This window comes from Phyllostomus discolor, chromosome 12 (assembly GCF_004126475.2).
Source record: "Phyllostomus discolor isolate MPI-MPIP mPhyDis1 chromosome 12, mPhyDis1.pri.v3, whole genome shotgun sequence".
In the NCBI taxonomy this organism is placed as follows: domain Eukaryota; kingdom Metazoa; phylum Chordata; class Mammalia; order Chiroptera; family Phyllostomidae; genus Phyllostomus; species Phyllostomus discolor.
The window spans coordinates 73136004-73155121 of NC_040914.2; the positions used below are offsets into that span (position 1 = coordinate 73136004).

At 46.8% G+C, this 19118-nt stretch overlaps 1 protein-coding gene across 3 annotated transcripts in view; it reads left to right on the forward strand.

Moving 5' to 3' along the window:
• DNAAF1 (dynein axonemal assembly factor 1) overlaps positions 1-19077 on the forward strand; it is a 19727-nt gene extending 650 nt beyond the window's left edge. For 2 of the 3 annotated variants that reach the window (XM_028502038.2, XM_028502039.2), the window contains exons 2-12: positions 1514-1649; positions 2106-2197; positions 3987-4208; positions 4348-4514; positions 7257-7378; positions 10435-10601; positions 11605-11868; positions 14491-14600; positions 16294-16362; positions 17473-17836; positions 18702-19077. In XM_028502038.2, the coding sequence (XP_028357839.1) occupies positions 1514-1649; positions 2106-2197; positions 3987-4208; positions 4348-4514; positions 7257-7378; positions 10435-10601; positions 11605-11868; positions 14491-14600; positions 16294-16362; positions 17473-17836; positions 18702-18805 (1817 nt within the window). In that variant the 3' untranslated portion in view covers positions 18806-19077. The remainder of the gene's footprint in view (positions 1-1513; positions 1650-2105; positions 2198-3986; positions 4209-4347; positions 4515-7256; positions 7379-10434; positions 10602-11604; positions 11869-14490; positions 14601-16293; positions 16363-17472; positions 17837-18701) is intronic. The other variant, XM_036012274.1, reaches the window with a different exon arrangement.
• Positions 19078-19118: the final 41 nt, after the last annotated feature.

The following is a 19118-nucleotide window of genomic DNA, read 5'->3' on the forward strand; positions in this document are numbered from 1 at the left end:
CAGACAGTCTGACTCCGGAGCCCAAGTCCTTACCCAACACACATCCTTTTCCCCTTTGTTACTATCACCATGTAGGATCAAAAGATGCCAGGGCAGGACATCTTAACTGAATTCATGCTAGAGACAGTGAATGAAGAGCTGGCCGTTCTGGGGTCAGCAGGTGACTCTTTGTCAGTTCCCAGAATGGGCATAGAAGAGAGATTTCAGCCTATGCTCCCACTTGACTTACGGCCCTACGGGAGACCTTTTAGTGACTAGATAAAGAAATGGCTAAATTTATGTTTTTTTTAACCCAGTCAACAAGTATACCTTGAGCATCAACTGTCCAGGCAAGCCCTGTATGAGGAGCTATTGGAAAGCCATGTTGTTCCGTGGAAAGCCGGTCACCCTAGGTTCAGATTGCACCTCTGCAATTGGCCAGCTTTATGGCTGTTGGCCCAGAGCTTAACCTCTCTGTGGAGCAGTCTCCTCATCTGCAAGCAGGGATAATTACAATCAGGGTTTCTGTCATACAATGGGCCATTAAAAATTAATGCAATAGCTCTTGATATTCATATAATCAAGCATTATTATGTATTTTAAGCACCTATTATTTATTTCACAAATCTTTATCTGGTGTTTCTTGTGACTGGGCATTGTATGCAGTGGGAAATGGGGAAGTGTAACACCCATTTCCACATAAGGAGTGTAGAGTTTCATTCAATAGGCCTCACAAGTAGACACAGAGGAGAAGCCAGCCTTTGTGCTCATTTCCACTATTTTGGATTCTATTTGTTTTTTTCCTTTTGAGAACTTTTTAAAAAGAACAGAGAACATTATACAAACACCCATGTAGCACCACCAAGAACTGAAAATGATTAATATTTTTATCATATTCACTTAAAGTGTTTTTCAGAGAATTAAGTTTATTGGGGTGACATAGGTTAATAAGGTCATATAGGTACATTTCTATGGTACATGATCTGTATATTGCATTGTGTGCCCACCGCCCAAAGTCAAATCATCTTACATCACCATATAGTTCAAATAAATTCAATTCCCTCTCATCCTAGTCCCGTTCCTTTCTCCTCTGTAATTTTGTATGGATCCTTTCTATCACTTTTCTCTCTCTCTCTTTCTCTTTTTATGTTTATATTGAGAGAGAGAGACAGGAGGGAATTAGCCATATTGGCGATATAGTGCCACTGCATTCTTTTCTGATGCAGAATAATAATCCATTTCTTTATCTAACTAGTTCCTATGGATGGACATTTGCACTGTTAACAGTTTGTGGCTGTTACAAATAATGCAGAAACAAATGTCTTTGTACACATCTCCTTGTGCACATGTACAAGAGCTTTCACAGAGGACATACCTAGAAGCAAAATTTCCATAGACCTTTAAAAATGTTTATACATCTAGAGAGTACTGGTGTTTCATACTATGAAGTGGACAGTTATTAATCAAGTTGAAATTGGGGGAACTTTTAAATATATTTCTTGATCTCCATAGAACCACCCTCTTAATTTTACAGAATTTAATGATCCTAAGGAAGCATGCGCAAGTCCTGCTGACACATCCAACAAAAGCGAGCAGAAACAGAGTGGTGACAGCGGGTCAGACAGTTGCTTAGCTCTCCAAAGAAATGACCAAGAAGATCATAGCCCCAGGTACGCAGGCATGGTACAGCCCGTCACAGCACATGTTTACCACTAAGGGAGAGCGTGTAACCACCCCACTGCATGGTAAGGAAGTGAGGCTCATGGAGGTCAAACAGCCCAATGTCTGCGGGAGTGGAGTCAGGCCAGCCGGCCTCTGCGGCACACCTACCCACAATCTATTAAACTTGAATGCCAGACCTGGAGAGAGAAACAGCAATAGATCTTGATGACACAATTAAAATTATTTTTATTAGAACATATATTGCAATATTTTTAAATGCTGAAAGTACCAATATTAGATAAGTCCTTGAAAGCTATTAAAAAATGAAGGATTTAAAATAGTTATCAGGCATATAGGGTCTTGTGGATTTGGGGGAAGGAAAGGATGTGGTAAAGAATTTTTGGAATATGTTTCAGAGCTGACAAACTCAGATAAATTTCTTGTTCATGTTTTTCATTGAACAGAATGACTAAAAACTTTCTGCGAAAACTCTGCAAGCAACACAAGCTTTATATCACCCCAGCATTGAATGATACACTGTATTTACACTTTAAAGGTAAGGACCTGGTAGAGGAAGTGTCTTCATCAGGCAGAAGGATTCTGCTGGTATAAAAAATTACTTGCAGGGATCATCTGGAGTTCTCAAACTGTATTTAAGTAGAAATTTCAGAATTTAGTGGAGACTTAGGGAAGAGCAATAATATTTCTTTGAAGAAAAAGCCTTACCTTCGAGTTTATGAAGGGGTCACTTGCTCTGTGGATACAAGGAAAACACATTGGAATCTTTTACTTAAGTTTTCCAAAGACTGAATAATTTTTCAAGCCAAAAACTAGTTGTAAATGCTTTGAGCTTGGGTCGGATATGCTGTGAAGGATTGAAGACTGGTGTAGAAAATGAAGGATGAGGGTCATGGAGTGCCTTTCAGAAAGGAGAGGTATAAACAGTGACATTCCCAAGGGCTCAGAGTTGGTGTCCATCTCATATATAAATTGAAGTTTGGGTTCATAGACAGGGATAGTCCTTGCAACGAGAAAGAGTGCTAATTCCTGGTCAGGGCTGAATTGCGGATGGCCACCTGCCTCATCAGTCCTCTGTTTATTTAGTAAGTGTTTGCTGAGGGCCGCCTGTGTGCCTGGCACTGCCCAGCACTAAAGACACAGCGGTGGACACAGCGAGGATGCCTTTGGTGCCCTGCTGCAGCCCCCGTGAGGGGTGCCAGGCCAGGGGGCTTCTCGAAGGGCTCCAGCTGCACAAATCCCTTAACAGTTTGGAACGACTAGTCTCCTCACCTCCACGTTGTCCCCTTCAAAATTCTCCACCCAATGTCCAGGGGAAGTGGTGAGGGGATGACTTAGGAAGGCAGATTCCAGGAGACTGATATTTAAGAGGTAGGAAGAAAGCCCTGGCTGGCGTAGTTCAGTGGATTGAGCGCGGGCTGGGAACCAAAGTGTCCCAAGTTTGATTCCCAGCCAGGGTACATGCCTGGGTTGCAAGCCATAACCCCCAGCAACCGCACATTGATGTTTCTCTCTCTCTCTGTCTATCTCCCTCCCTTCCCTCTCTAAAAATAAATAAATAAAATCTTAAAAAAAAAAGATGTAGGAAGAAGAAGAGGACCCAGAGGTTAGATCCACTGGGAGCCAGAGAAGTAGAAGGGCAGAGAGAGAGAGATGGGCCCATGCTATCCACTACAGCATGCCAACTTCGCCCCAAGCTCAGCCACCTAAATTTAGCATCTCACATTGTTTCCCAGGGCCAGGAATCTGGGAACAACTTAACTGGGTGGTTCTCTCATGAGGTTGCAGTCAACCTGTCAACCGTTTGTTTTGCTAACTTTCAATTTGGCTCATAAAACTGAAAAATGAATTAAAACAAGACCCAGTTTGCGCTAGCTTCAGGCTTAGCTCCATCCTGGTGCTCATAATGTATCTCCATGAGGTTCTCTCTCTCCTTTTCTTGACCCTCATTTCCTCTGATTCATTTCAAGTAAGTCAATACTCATCTTCACCCATAAAGGGAAGGCAGCTGCTGCTATGCTAGGTGCCCCCTTGCCAAGCTGGCCTCTCCCACATAAAGACTGAGTTTTTCCAGTGGAGCCAGCTGCATGCCCCGGGATTCATCCAAGTTGGCCCTGCTTATCTAACTAAGCATAACCAGCCTAGAATGAACTGTGGTGACTCTGAGAGCCATGGGGTAATGTCAAAGAGGGATGTTCCTCAAACCAAAGTAGCAGTACCATCACTAGAAGAAGGAGGTGTGGATGCTAGGTGGGTAGGCAAAAGCTAAGATGACTCTTGTCTCTTATGTGCATGGAGGAGCTTCATCAACGCCCCGTTCTTGCTAGGTTTCGATCGCATCGAGAACTTGGAAGAGTACACAGGGCTGCGTTGTCTCTGGCTGGAGTGCAATGGAATACAGAAAATCGAGAACCTGGAAGCCCTCACCGAATTGCGTTGCCTCTTCTTGCAAGTGAACTTGCTGCACAAAATCGAGAACCTAGAACCTCTGCAGAAACTGGACGCTCTTAACCTCAGCAACAATTACATCAAGACCATTGAAAACCTCTGTGAGGATGCCCCACAAGGGGTCTTTCTAAATGCTATTATGTCCACTGCTTTCCCCTGGGGGAGGCTCTACAGTTTTACATTATGGGCAAAAACATGTGTGTACCTTGGTTGTTTACCCCTGCTGACCTCATCTTCCAGCCTGCCTGCCAGTCCTGAACACGCTCCAGATAGCCCACAATCACCTCGAGATGGTGGAAGACATTCAGCATCTAAAGGAGTGTGTGAAACTTTGCGTCCTTGATCTTTCCCACAATAAGCTGAGTGACCCAGAAATCCTGAGCGTTCTGGAGATCATGCCTGATTTGGTAAAACACACAAAACTTGCATATTTTAACTTTCTTTAGATTGCACATCTCTTCTCCTCTCCTTTTCCTCCCTCCCTTCATACTCTTTTTCTCTTCGTATTTTTAGCTGGATCAGCTTAAGTGCCAGGCGCTACATCATTTCTCCCACGAATATTTCAGTGTGTATCTCTGACAGCTAAGGACCTTTTTTTTTTAGCACAATGTACTGTCATTATATCTTTAGTATGGTAATAACTACATTTAATGTGCAGACTATGTTCAGTTTTTCCCATTTGTCTAAAAAATGCATTTTTTTGACCATTGGGTTGTTTAAATTCAAACCAGCTGCACACATCACGTTTGTGTTATTTGTCTCTGAGGTCTCCTGCTCTCTCACTCTTCCCCTTTCTGTTTCCCCCTCCCTGTTAATCTGCCAAAGAAACGGGGTCCTTCCCCAGCTGTGTGCCACATTCTGGACTCAGTCAATCGCATCCTCATGGTGTCGTTCAACACGCACTGATATTCCTGGTATTCCTTGCAGAATGATAATGAGGCCAGAGGCTTCATCAGGTCCAGGCTGAATATCTGACTTGGAGGTGCACTGTTGTACGGCACCATGGAGCACGTCATACCTGGTGGTCTCTCTTGTTATAGCTTTAGAGTTGATTGGTGGGTTCGGGTGCTATCAGCCTGACCAAGCCATCATAAAGTCCCCACTGATGGGCGTGGCCTAGGTGCCGTGTCCCGTTAGGAGTTGATGGTGGTCCCTTTCCACTTCTCTTACTCCTTCCGCGTGTATTAGCTGGAATGCTGCCACAAAGAACTTTCCCCATCAACTACAAAATGGCTGTGATGTGCATATTCAATGTGCGCTGTGCTCTAAGGAATAATCATCAAAGAGGAAGTGCCAGCATCACGTCCTGACGACTTCGTCAGCAGAACCGGAAGGGCGTCATTGTTTCTGTGCCATCAGAACCATCCTGGTAGCAGCTCACACAGAAGAGGCTGGGGGGACTGTCTGCTTCTTTTTTCTTTTAATTGGTCGATTTTCAGAGAAGTGAGTTAAGAACCCAGCAACAAATGAATGGTGCCAGTGAAGGGTTTTTCTTTTTTCAGTATCATTACAAACTCATGGGTTTATATATACACCGTCTGATATGATTTAACCCTTGCTGTCATTTTAATTTTGGGCGCTCAAAGGGCCCCATCTTCTGGTCGGTGACAGCCCCTCCAGGTGGCACCTGTGTCCTTTTCACTCAACCCCACTGGCTTTTGCTGGCTTCCTTGCTTTTCAGGGTATATGTGTTGCCACTTGTACTCAGAAAAAGTACTTAAAATAGCACATGAAGCCCTCAAGTTCACTGTTTACCACTTAGGGCATCAATAAATAAGGAAAAGGTGAGTCAATCAAAAAACAGTTCAGGAATAACCCACAGAATCGGGAATACTTCCAGAATACTATCTGGAAGGGCTAATTTAGAACTGCTGGCACATGGTGATAATATAAAGCTGTATTACATCATAATTTTTTTTCTTACTAGCTGCCATAACAGATCACCACAGGCTTGGGGCTTAAACAACAGAAGTTAATTTTCTAATAATTCCAGAGGGTAGAAGTCCAAGATCAGGATATCAACAAGGTTAGCTTTATTCTGGGGCGCAGTCTTTGGCTGTCTTTTCCTGGTGTTTTCACACGGTCTTTCTTCTGTGCCTGCCTGTGCCCTAACCTCTTCCTTTTATAAGCACACCAGTCATATTGGATTAGGGCCCGCTGCTGTGACCGCATCTAGTCTTAATTTACCTCTTAAAGGCCCCATCTCCAAACACAGTCACATTAAAGGTCCTGGGGGCGGGGACTTCAATATATGATGCCCCTAACAAGAGCAGTCTGCCTTACAGTTTGCTTTGCGATTGCCCTAACACTCTCCGCACCCTGTGCACCCTTGAGCGCCTGCACCCATGGTGCAGCGCTGCCGCCAGCCCACCCCCACAGGACGGGTCACTTGAAAATAGGACAAGCCCGGTGAAGGCAGTATGAGAATGGCATTAGGGAAAGGCTAAGCTAACTACTTCACAGTATATTTTTTGCCAACAACAAAAACCACTTCAGATATGAAAAACATTTCATCAGCGTAACTAACCAGTTTTAAGTGGTTCACCCACGCGTCTCCTTACGTGTTTGCCTTTTTTGAGGCTCATAGGCAGAAGGGGAGGTGACAGTATTTAAAGATGGGGGCGGCGTGCCGTCATGGAATAATTCTTCCTCGTCCGTGATACCAACAAGACATCCAAGAGACCCGTGGGCCTGGCAGGAAAGGCCCTCGCAAGAGATAAGCGGGCCCTGGCCACCCTTCCCCCTTAGTCACCGCGTCTTATCTGCCCAGCCGCCGTGTACTTTCCTTAAAATGGGTCCCGGCTGGGAGGGAGAAAAGCAATCCATTAGACTGAGATACCTTCCAGTCCAAGAGATTGCGTGAGCAAAGCGAATGTGATCACCGCTGTTGGGAAGCGCCTCAGGAAATGCTTTACAGCGCGGCTCCGTAAGGACAAGGAGCCTGCGGGTCTGAAGGTCAGGCAGATAACGTCGGGATGCTTCCGATGGCACAGGAACGATGACACCTGTCTGGCTTCTCTACCAAAGTCATCAGCATATGATGTTGCGACTTCCTTTTTATTTATTCTTAGAGCACAGCACGTGTTAAATAGTTAAATCACATCCCTCTTTTTTTAGTAATTAACTTGGCTCTGCCTGTTCACTTACAGCGTGTCCTAAATTTGATGGGAAACCCAGTTATTCGGAACATCCCCAATTATCGGAGGACAGTCACCATTCGACTGAAACATTTAACGTACCTGGATGACAGACCAGTTTTTCCAAAGGACAGGTAAGGGAGAGCAAAGCCTTTTGATCACATTTTAATATGTCATAGTTGAGCCTGCTTGTTAAACTTCTAAAACATTCTGATTTTTGAGCATTTTCACCCATCCTTGAGTTCCTTAGAAATGGCTTCAATGGCTATATAATTATTCACAATAGAAAATTCTCTATTTTTGAACATTTATTCATAGGTTTTCAGAAATAATCCTTTGATAAATATCATTGTATCGACGTCTCTGACCTCATTGCTGATTATTTCCTTAGGATGGAATTTAAGGAGTTGCACTGTTGGGTCAAAGAATGTGGTCTGGGCCTTTTTAAAGGTGCTCATGTTTTCTAATTGTTTCCTGGAAAGTTTGTAACAATTTATAGCCTCACCAGACATTGCCATGTAAAAGAAATCTTGGCTAGGTGAATTGATGAGCAAAGATGGTATGTCCTTTCAAATCTGCATTTTTGAATAACAGACGAGGTTGGTTACACTTTCCATCTTTGTCAAACATGTTTTCTCCCGTGTGAGTATTCTGTTCATGATTGCCTCCCAGTTGCCTTTAATCTGGGAGGGCTTTTCTTATTGATTCATAAGAACTCTTTGTATATTAAGGATAATAAACCCAGGATGGCCATGTGTATTGTCACTATTTTATCTGTGTTTTTTTTACTGAGATCACTATTCGTTCTAACTTGGAATAAAACCTTAGTCACATAGACAGTTTGAAGGGTAAGGAAGTCTGAATTTTAAGTGATATAACATTTAAAAAGAAATATACTCTGGCTAGCATAGCTCAGTGGATTGAGCACGGGCTGTGAACCGAAGTGTCGCAGGTTCGATTCCCAGTCAATCAGGGTACATGCCTGGGTTGCAGGCCATGACCCCCAGCAACCGCACATTGATGTTTCCCTCTCTCTCTCTCTCTCTCTCTCTCTCTCTCCCCTCTCCCTTCCCTCTCTAAAAATAAATAAATAACATCTTTAAAAAAAAGAAATATAGCTGGTAATATGTTTTTGAACTCACAAATTTAAGTCAACCTAACAAATACTTCAAGTAGAAGTGAGAGCCTCCACTCCAAATTGGATGAGAAAACAAGGAGAGCTGCCTCTGAGAAGCTGGCACAGACGCGCACCCTTTGAGCAGATACCGGGCTCAGAGGAGTGAACCAGTGGGCTTGGCTGTTGCTGCGGATGCTGATCCCCGCCCTGGGGCAGCACTGGCCTGCTAGAGAGTGTAAACAGGGATAGCAGGCAAGCCCTTCACAGTGAGACCCGTTACCCATTACCTTGAAGATTCAGGCTCTCCGTCTCACTGTCCTTGCAGAACAATATTGTGAAACATTTCCCAAGGGAGATGGGTAATGGAGTGTACCATGACTCCAGTGAAGGACTCAGAGTCACCTGGGTCTGCATCCTAATTCCACCACTCACTGGCTGGTCCATGCTGGGCACGTGCTCTTCTCTCTGCCTGGGGTGTGCATCGCAGGTGTTGGCAGGTGCCCGCTCACCTAGCATCCTATTAAGACCTCCATGGCCCACTGGCCTGTCTAGGTAGCCCCTTTTCCTCCTGCTGTCTTTTCAGCCTGATTTCTTTTCTTATGACACAACAGCCTCTGACACGCTTGTTTCCCTGTTTAGGGTCTGTCTTTCCCCATTAAAGGGCAGCGCTGACAGAGAGCAATGTCATCTCCTCTGTCACCTGCCATAATGTAACCCCAGCCCCTAGAACAATTCTCCCATTTAAGGTGTACAATTCAGTAGTTTTTAGTATATTCACACCACCACAGTCAGTTCTAGAATGTTCTTATTCCCCTAAAAAGGAGCCCTTATTCATTAGCAGTCTCTCCCCATTCCCTCTCTCCCAGCCCTTGGCAATCACAAATCTGCTTTCTCTCTCTATAGGTTTACCTGTTCTAGACGCTTCCTGTAAGGGAATCATATAGTATGTGGTCTTTTTTGATTGGTTTTATTTACTTAGCATAATGTGTCCAAGGTTCATCCACATTGCACCAGGGGTCACTAATTCATTCCACGATAACGTCGCAAAATAATATTCTATTTGGATATGCCACATTTTATTTATCCTTCAGTTAAGGGACACTTGGGTCATTTCCATGTTAGGGCTCTTGTGACTAGTGGTGCTGTGAAGAGTGGTGTGCAGGTTTTGTGTGGACGTTGGTTTTCAGCTCATTTGGGTAAATACTTAGGAGGACGATCGCTGGATCATGAGGTAAACTATCATTAGCTTGGTCATTTCCAGGCTGTCTTCCACAGCGGCTGCACCGTCTCGCGGTCTCACCGGCAGTGGATGAGAGCGAGCTCCTGTTGCTCTGCGTCCTCACGAATGTTTCCGCCTGACAGGGTTTTGGACTTTAGTTGTTCTAATGGGTGTGTTGCAGTGTCTTGTTTTAATTTGCATCTCTGTAATCTCATATGAAACTGAACATCTCTTCATATGTTTATTTACCGACTATACATCTTTTTTGGTGAGGTGTCCAGATCCTTTTTTCCCTCCTTTTTTTTAAGTTTTGAAGTTTAATGAGCTCTTTGTATGTTTTTGGATACAAGCCCTTATTCATTTATCTTTTTTGCAAATCTGTTCTTCCAGTCTGTGGCTTATCTTCTCATTCTTTTAACTTTTGCCCATTTTTAAATGTTGTTGTCTTTTTATTAATGAGTTGTAAATTTCTTTATATATTCTAGGTACAAGTCTCTTATCAGGTATATGATTTACAAATATATTGTCATATCCTATGGGTTGTATTTTTACTTTATGGTATTCTTTGCATTGCAAACATTTTCAGTGTTGATGAAGAAAAAATATTTTTTGTCACTTGTGCTTTTGGTATCATATCTAGAAGACTCGAAAACCATTTGACTTGAAAGAGTAAAAAGTACAAATGTTAACTGCGGCCCTTGCAGTCCCGTATCCTATGCAGCTTTGGTTTGATGGTTTCACTTAGGGGAATACGAACAAGCTTAGTCCGACAGTGCATGTTTTGAACTGACCTTTAACCTGTGAACATTCAAACCTCCCTGGTTTGTGTTTCTTTTTGAAATCCTTCTCAACAGAGCCTGTGCAGAGGCCTGGGCGAGGGGAGGGTATGCGGCTGAGAAGGAGGAGAGGCAGCAGTGGGAGGACAGAGAGAGGAAGAAGATCACAGACAGCATCGAGGCCTTGGCGATGATCAAGCGGCGGGCGGAGGAGAGGAAGCTGCAGAAGCAAAGTCAGGAGAAAGGTGTGCGTCCACAACCAAACAGCGCCCGGAGCTCTGTTTGGGGCAGACATCCGTGCTGCCAAACTCGCAGTCTTTCTTCTCCGGGATTTGATGGGGTTTATTTATTTATTGTTTTGGACCACACCTGATGCCCTGACCAGCATTGGATAGAGGCTTCTAGTGAGTGCGCAAGTCCTGGGTGGGTCCGGGTCCCACCCTGACGCGAGCCTGCAGGGTCCTGGGGATGGTGCTCAGGGCACCTTAATTAGTAAGAAGCCCCTTCCTTGCCCTGTACCGTAGAGAAGCGAGAGTCTCCATGTATATTTTTAAGTGACATCTATTGTTTTTCACCTAATTACAAAATGTGAACACACTACATGTGAAAATCACAGGAATAACATAATCACAGCAAGAGCCAACCAATATTTAGTGTGGGTGTTTCCTGGCTTTTCCCAGGCATGTAACACGTATGTGTTTTATAGAAAAATGGCTTAATTATATTGCTTTCTGCCTACTCTTTTGAATTAGAACAATATATTTCCCATAAAATGCACTTTCTCCCTCAGCATGATTTTTCTTTCCTCAACTTTTTATTTGAATATTTTAAAAATTTGCAGGAAAGCTTGGAGAATGATAAAATGAACAGCTGTATTGCATCTTTAGGTCAGATGGTTTTGAACATTTTCACACACACACTTTCCTGTTCTGCTGAACCATCTGGGAGTAAAGGTGGCCATCCATCGTGCCCTCACACCCATGTGCTTCCATGCACATCTCCCGACTCCCTGCATTGTTTTCTCAATGGCTGTGTCTGGTTCCATTAGATGGGTGAGCTGAGTGACATTTAGCTCTGTTTATTTAGCAGTCACAGAAGGCGATGAACACCCCCGCGGGCAATTCTTTGCTGGTCCCCGACAGTTCCCTGGGCTCACTCGGCAGTTCACGGCATGCCCCCAAGTGGCCTGCAGATGCCCTTGTCCTCCCAGGACATTTCCCTGTCCACCTTTGGACTTTTCTTGTCCAGGGAAGGTGCCAGCGCCAGAGGAGACTGAGATCGTGGCTGTCGGTGAGGAAGGGCAGGGAGAGCCTCGTGAGGATGGAGAGAAGCAGCAGAAAATGGAGCTGTTTGTCAAGGAGAGCTTCGAGGCCAAGGATGAGCTCTTCCCAGAAAAGCCTCTCCTAGAGGAGCTGCCTGTAGGCGTCGATGCAGAGACTGAGGACCAGGGTCCAGAAGGGGTGCTCCCCACTGAGGCCCCCAAGCCAGCCACCCTGGGAGCTCCCTGGGAAGGTAACGGGACCCAAACAGCACAGGTGCTGGCTCAGGGCAGCGCTGCTGGAATCGCAGCCTCGGAGTCACGGGCACAAACGTCTGTGGGCCCAGGGGCAGGTCTCCACTTCCGGTCGCTCTTTCTATAAGATAAAGGACCCAGGTCGTGTGGTCATTTAGGGCGGTGCTGCTCACAGAAATGGAGTCGGGACTGTGTTCTCTAGCAGTCACATTCAATGAGGCAAAAAGAAACACGAGCAATAGAGTTTATTTAACCCGATAGATCTAAAATTGAATCATTTAAATCAATATAAAATTACTGAGGAGATACTTTACTGCAAGGGGAGCACTACGTCTTCAAATCTAGTAAGTGTTTGACACCCAAACAGCACCTCATAATCCAGAGGCTAACTGTTCCACAAAGTGAAAGGAAGTCCTACTAGGAGAAGCGAGTTCTTTAATACTGCTCTAGCTTTTACATTTAATTAAAAATAAAAGCAATTAGATTGCAGGAGGGGAGGGTGGTAGGTGGAAGTAAAAGAAGGTATAAGAGGGATAAATGGTAATGAAAAAACCCAATAAAATAAATGTAAAAACCCAATGAAATAAAATTAAAAATCAAACATTCAGTTCCTTAGGAGTACTGGCCACATTGTAAGCGCTCAGTGGCCATCCGTGGCTCTGGCTCCCGTAGGGGATGAGGCAGATCTAGGAAAAGGAGCCCCACAGGTTCTAGCCAAGGTCCCCAGGTCCTGCCGGCTAACAGATAAACCCAGGTCTTGTCTGGGACGCCATCCTGTCGCTGTGACCTTGGTGAGGATGAGCCAGACCTGGCACTTGTGCGGTCCATGGGGACTGGGAGACAGGGGTCGTTCTGTCCCCAGCCCATGAGGTATTTGAGGTCTGCTTGGGGACTCCAGCTGGTCTGGCCCAGAACAGAAGTTCCCCCAAGTGCAGGCCCCCACTGTCTGGGAGAGACCTGGGAGAACTATGAACTTGGGTGTTGACATATGTGCTTCCTGCCTAATCACTCCCTCTCCTGTGATTTCTCACTTGGGAGCCGCAGCAGAATTTTCTGTGAGGGAAACCAGCCTTTGTCTCACCAGACAAAGGGCACGTTCCAAAAGCTTCAGAGGGTTACCTGGAGCACCTGTCATTAACAGATGCCTGTGACTGAGGCAAAGGCGGCTCTGTGTGTATCCAGCAGGCGCAGCGCTCAGTGAAGGACGCAGCTTCACAGGCCATCTTGTGTGGCCTTCCCAACAACTTCACAAGCCAGGGGCATTGCTGCATTTTTGGAGTTGGGAACTGAGGCTCAGAGAGGGGAAGTAACTTGCTCCAAGTGGCAAAGCACGTCACTGGTGGAGCGTGCTGTGGGCCACAATGGCAGCCACAGAGGCCCCTGGCCTCCTTCTGTGTTTTACCCTGAACTGGTGCCCTGAAGTGGCTCTTTGAATTGAGCTGGACACCGCCAGTGCTCTGGGCAGACACGCTGGGCTGACGTGCAGTGGGAAAAGTTGGATGTTAACCTTTCGTGTGGTGACTGGAGCCATGAGACCTATGAGAAAGCAGAGCATGGGGCCCAAAGACACAGCCTTGGAAAGCATGAAGAGTGGGGGCCCTGACCGAAGAGTTGGGGCTCAGGGGGTTGGGCATTGTTCTGGAAAGTGAAAGGTTGCTGGCTCAATTCCTGGTCAGGGCACATACCTGGGTTGGGGGTTTGGTCCCCAGTCAGGGCTCATGCAAGAGGCAACCAAGGTTTCTCTCCCTCACACCGATGTTTCTCTGCCTCTCTTTCTCCGTCCCTTCACCTCTCTCTAAAAATAAACAAAATATTTTTTAAAATTTTTTAAAAGATTTTATTTATTTATTTTTAGAGAGGGAAGGGAGGGAGAAAGAGAGAGAGAAAGATGAATGTGTGGTTGCTGGGGGTCATGGCCTGCAACCCAGGCATGTACCCTGACTGGGAATCGAACCTGCAACACTTTGGTTTGCAGCCCGCGCTCAATCCACTGAGCTACGCCAGCCAGGGCTTAAAAATAAACAAAATCTTTTTAAGAAAGAAAGGAAAGTGGGGGTCTGGAGGAGAAAGTGGAACCCCATCTGGATTCCATATTTGTTCCCTAGCCAACACTGAGATCGTTGAACAGGTCTCCCTAACACCTGTACAGTGGGAGGGGCATGTGCCCTGAGGGACAGGCAGTCCAGGAAGGCGGTGGGTTCAGCCCTTCCAGACAGAGCTATGAAACTTGGCTCTCCAGCTTCCTCTTCTCTGGCTCCCCACTTGGCCTTCGATGCTATTGCCTTGCTCAATCTCTCCTTGACCATCAATCATGCCTTTTCCAAGGTTCCGCATTGATTCAGCATTGATTCCTCCTGGCTGGCACTGCCATCTTGTCCGAGTCATCTCTAGGCTCCAGAAGGGGGCAGTTCTCTCCTTTTCCCTTTCCTTTCTTTTCAGATCTAACCCCATCCTTATGTGGGGGTTCTCACAGCTTCTGCTGCAGGGACTGACCTTTCTGATCCAGGAGGGTTTTGTCCTTCCTCTTCTCTTGGAATCTACCTTGACCTAGGCCTTGTCGATCTGACCACTGCGTATAAAACTAACTCCGAGATTAATAACTCTTTGTTGTTGTTCCTCAGAGTCAGCTCCCCAGATTGTGGCCACCGAGCGTGCATCAGGTGCAAAACTTGATGGAAGTGAAGATTTGGAAACAGTTACACTGGAGACAGAAAAGAAACTCTTCATTGATGTATGTAAATGGTTGCGTGTGGAGATAAGTGTCTGTTTTACCACTTGTAAAACAGGTGATCTGATACAGCTCTCAAAATCCTCACTCCCCTAAGCATGGTCCTTGTGCCAGCAGGCTGAACATTGCCTGGGAGCTAGTTAGAGTGCAGAATCCCAGGCCCCGCCCAGACCTACTGATCCGAACCTGCATTTTGATAAGATCTCCATGGGGTGATGTACAGGTTCAAGACTGTGAAGTTCTAGCCCAAATGATTTCCCTTGAACTATGTCTACAAAACTCTTGATTTGTTGCCCCCAAAGAAGTTACACCGCTAAGCCATTCTGTCCAGCTAGTCTTGTACCTAAGGGTTGAAACAGTTACATTTTATCACCAGAGCCTCTGACCTATGGATAGCTGCCCAGCAAGCGGCTGATGCCATCTTCCCGTCCTGTGGCTGCTCCAGCTTCCTTATGTGGCTGCCCAGTGTCTGGTGCCCGGATGCTGGTTCAGTGAGGGGCTGCCCGACCTAATTATAGATCTCAGCCTCATGCACCCTCTCCTTCCTGGAGCTCTTCCTGTTCTGATAAGTCTTCGGGGCTTTGGCCCCAGGAATGAGCACCATGAGAACTCACACCTGTTGTCACCCCCTACCCCCCATCCAGGAACTGGAGTTTGGTGAGGCAAGGAGTGGGGAGGCATTTCTCACACCTTTAGCCTCATGCCTAGTGGGCAGGTGGTGCTCCCTCTGCTCAGCCCTGCTTCTCTGCCCACAAGTGAGCTCCTGCCATTTAAATCCATGGGTGCGACTTTGGCCCCCGCCCACTTCCTTGATAAATTTCTAAACTGTGTTTCATTCCTAACTTCACAATTTCGCGTGGCTCAGTAAGACAAACCGAGTGGGTTTCTAGTTCTCTGGGCCTGTATATACTAAGAAACAACTAGGCGATTAATATCTAGCATTTGAGAACCGGCTGTATACAGGACAACTAATAGCTACTCTTATGGTTCTTACTCTGTTGGGCACTGTTCTAAATACATTTTGTATTGATTGATTTACCCTTCCGATAACTCTGAGAGGGTGGTACTAGTCTCATCCCCCTTTTGCAGATGAGGACATTGAGAAACAGAGAGGTTAAGCAGCCTGCCCATGGCTACACAGCTGGGCAACAGTGGAGGAAGAATACCAACCCAGGCAGTCTGGCTCCAGAGTTCACATGTCCAACCACACACATGGCGCTGCCTGCCTTGCACGCTGGACCCGTTCCTAGAGATAAAGACACCCAAGCACAACACAAAAGCCCTTCTAGTATTGGGGAGGTCCAAAATGTACTCACTTCACACCACACCGAATCCTGAGACTAATTTGTATATACAAGATGCATTTGGTTTGGGCCCCATCACATCCTCCCCAGGTAACCCGGCTGTATGTCTAATGACAACGTCAAGGGCAGAAAGATGTGGAAATTCTTCAAACATGTCACACCTTACAAATCTCACTCATTGATCAGGTCCAGATACTTGAAGTAGCCGTTGTGTGTGTGTGGTGAGTGTGCGAGGGGCTGCCCGAGTGGTTTGGGTTATTCCCTATTTGCCCTCCATGCTTTGCTTGCACATGACTCAGGCTTCCTTGACTGCATGGAGGCATCTGTCTCACCTCCCCAGCATCCAGAGTGTGCATGCCCTCATGGTGACATGGGCCCATTTGCTCTTTCAGGACCTACCCGACTTAGAAGACGTGGATACAGGCGAATCTCTAGAAGACCAAGACAAGGCTGTAACTCAGGTTTTCCCAAAATCAGCATAATTTCCCCTTTCACTTCTGGTCTTGTCACTTACAAAGTATATCCCCTTAATTCAAAAGCAAAATGCTCTCTGTGCTGAAACAATTGCATACCCCCTGTATTTTCACCTTTCCAAAGGAAACACAGCTTACTTCTTTAAGGTTTTATGATTAACCAACCACTGGGGTTTTCTTGAACATATTTTATCACTAGTATTTATTATCATTTTTTATCTGTACCCAAGAACATGGTTATTAATTTTAGAGGGAGGGGGAGAAAGAAGAGAAACATTGATCAGCTGCCTCTCATATATGCCCCAACTGGGGACTGAACCCACAATCTAGGCATGTGCCCTGATGGGGAATTGAACCTGTGACCTTTAGGTTTACAGGACACTACCAACTGAGCCACACTGGGCAGGGCTACCACTGATTTTTAATCACTATGTATTCACGCAATTACCTGACATTTTTCTGCCCTTCTGATGTGTTTATATGTACATCTTATATACGTCTGTACTATAGTGATACATAGGGAGGGAAGGAAAGAAGGGAGGAGGAAGAATGTATGAGGCCCGATGGGGAGTTCTCCCAATCTGATCTGACCCTCCTGCCTCCAGCAATGCCGGAAACCTGTGTGTGCCAGAATTAGGCTGGCCTCACAGGACAGGAGAGGACAGGACATAATCTGTGCAGGACCTCATCACTGAGGAAGGGACAGACATGGACCTCAGTTCCCATAGGGCCCGGCCTCTGGGGGGCTAAGTCCAGTGGGCTGGGTTAGGTGCATGCCAGCCAGAGGCTGAGGCGCAGCAACTGAGCCCATTCGGGGCCCCGGGGCACGCAGGTGTACCCGGAACAGAGTGGGCAGCGTGGAGACCCAACAGAGGGCGAGAAAGAAATGTGGAGGTGGTTGTGGAGCGCTCACAACTCTGGGGCTCAGAAATGGCTAAGAGTGTCTGTCCTGAGGCCCAGCTGTCCAGGGGGGAGCTCTGCTCCCTGGGCTCTTTCTCATCTGTAGCAGTAGAGTATTTTGTGCTAGAAAAAAGTGGAATCGGCATTGCACATTTTAGAACCAGTATTGTGAAAGCAGTACTTTTTTTTTTTAAACAGATATGCTTTCCAAAGATTACAACCATCTCAAGCCTGAGTGATGACAGTGACCCTGAACTGGACTACAGCTCACTGCCAGTCTTGGACAGCACGTCCACAGACAGCCTTTCAAACATATTTGCAATCTCCAAGGACACCTCCAGGAAGGCTGAGACATCCTGTGCACACATATTCAAAGAAGCAGCAAAGAGGGGTTTGGAGATCCAAAGCAGAAACTCCAAGTCCCCACACCCGCTGATTCAGGAGCTCAACAATGACGAGCTTTCAGGCCAACCACCGCCACCCCCAACCTGCGAGAGGGACCCTGCACCACCCTCTTCCAGTGAGGACGGGCATGGGGGCCTACTTCCGGCCTCTCCCCCAGGTAATGCCACCCTACTCTTAACGGCGTGGGAGTCAAAAGCTCTGGCAGTGGGGAAATGAACCCTTGACCACCCAGGCCCTGCAGGGGATAGCCACCTGAGCCTTTGCCCCCAGAGTCCCCTGCTCTAGGAGAGGGTCCCTCGCAACTGAACAGAGATAGCTGTGACCACATTCCTAGCTTTTATGCCTCTTTGAAGCTGCCAAGTCAACCCATTCCTGGGGAGTGGCATCTGCAGGCTACTTGGAGCTGTGCTCCCTGGGAGATCTTTGCAGACTCGTTCAGCAGGTGTAGACAGGGCTGAAGAGCCTGCATTTTCACCCCTTCTCAGCAGCCCAAACCTCAGCTTTCCTAGACCAAGCTTCCAAGGGAGGGAGAGGACTGGTGACACCACCGCTGGGAATGTGGGACAAACAAGGGTGACCACAGGCCTGAGACTGTGGCCCTTCCACAGCAAAGGTCCAGAATCAGGTTGCATGATGTGTCATGGTGCTGGCAGGGACATGAGGTTCGCCAGGCAGGGACAGTGTCCAGAGCAGCTGGCGGGGAGGGGACAAATGAAGCCAGAATGTGGCACATCAGCCTGGCCTGGTGATGGGGGCCTGCAATATGGACCAGGGAGATGCATTTCTGGGGGAAGCTGGCTGGTCTTACGATAGCAAACCAGCAGGAGTTTGCACAGCAGCTGCCCTGGGAACACAGAGGAGGGCACCTGCTGAACCCAGACAAGCCCTGCTCTCGCTCAACGCTTCCGCAGCCAGGTCTGTCTCCGAATGCCAGCCTGCACGGCTGACGCAAGGCTTGCATGCAAGAATTGAGATGATGACCACACTTCCCAAGAATACTGATCACCTTCGTTCCTCTTTAGAAACCAGCACGGACAGTGGTGGAGTACAGTCCGACATGAAGCCTGAAGAGCCTGCAGTGCCTGAGGCGGGGGACCAGGAAGACATTGAATTTGGTTTGGACTGAACCCCTCTGTGCTTGAACAGGGAGCCAGTGGCTGGGTGCAGGTCACCCCCAGTTTGGGACCCCCTTCCTTCCTGCAACTCCTGAGCATGCTCTGGGGTCTTGTCTGTGACATGTGCCCGTCATACAACTCATCTCCTTCGCTCTCAGCCCCTTCACGTGCTGGGCAGCACTGGGCTCCTTGTTCTCGAAGCATGACCTGTTTCCTGCAGTTGTATGTGGTACAACCGTCAATGCCTCATTCGAACATTATAAACAGTTCAGTATTAATGTGAGATGCGCTAGTGGGTTATTTAATATCTCGAAGTCACACGTG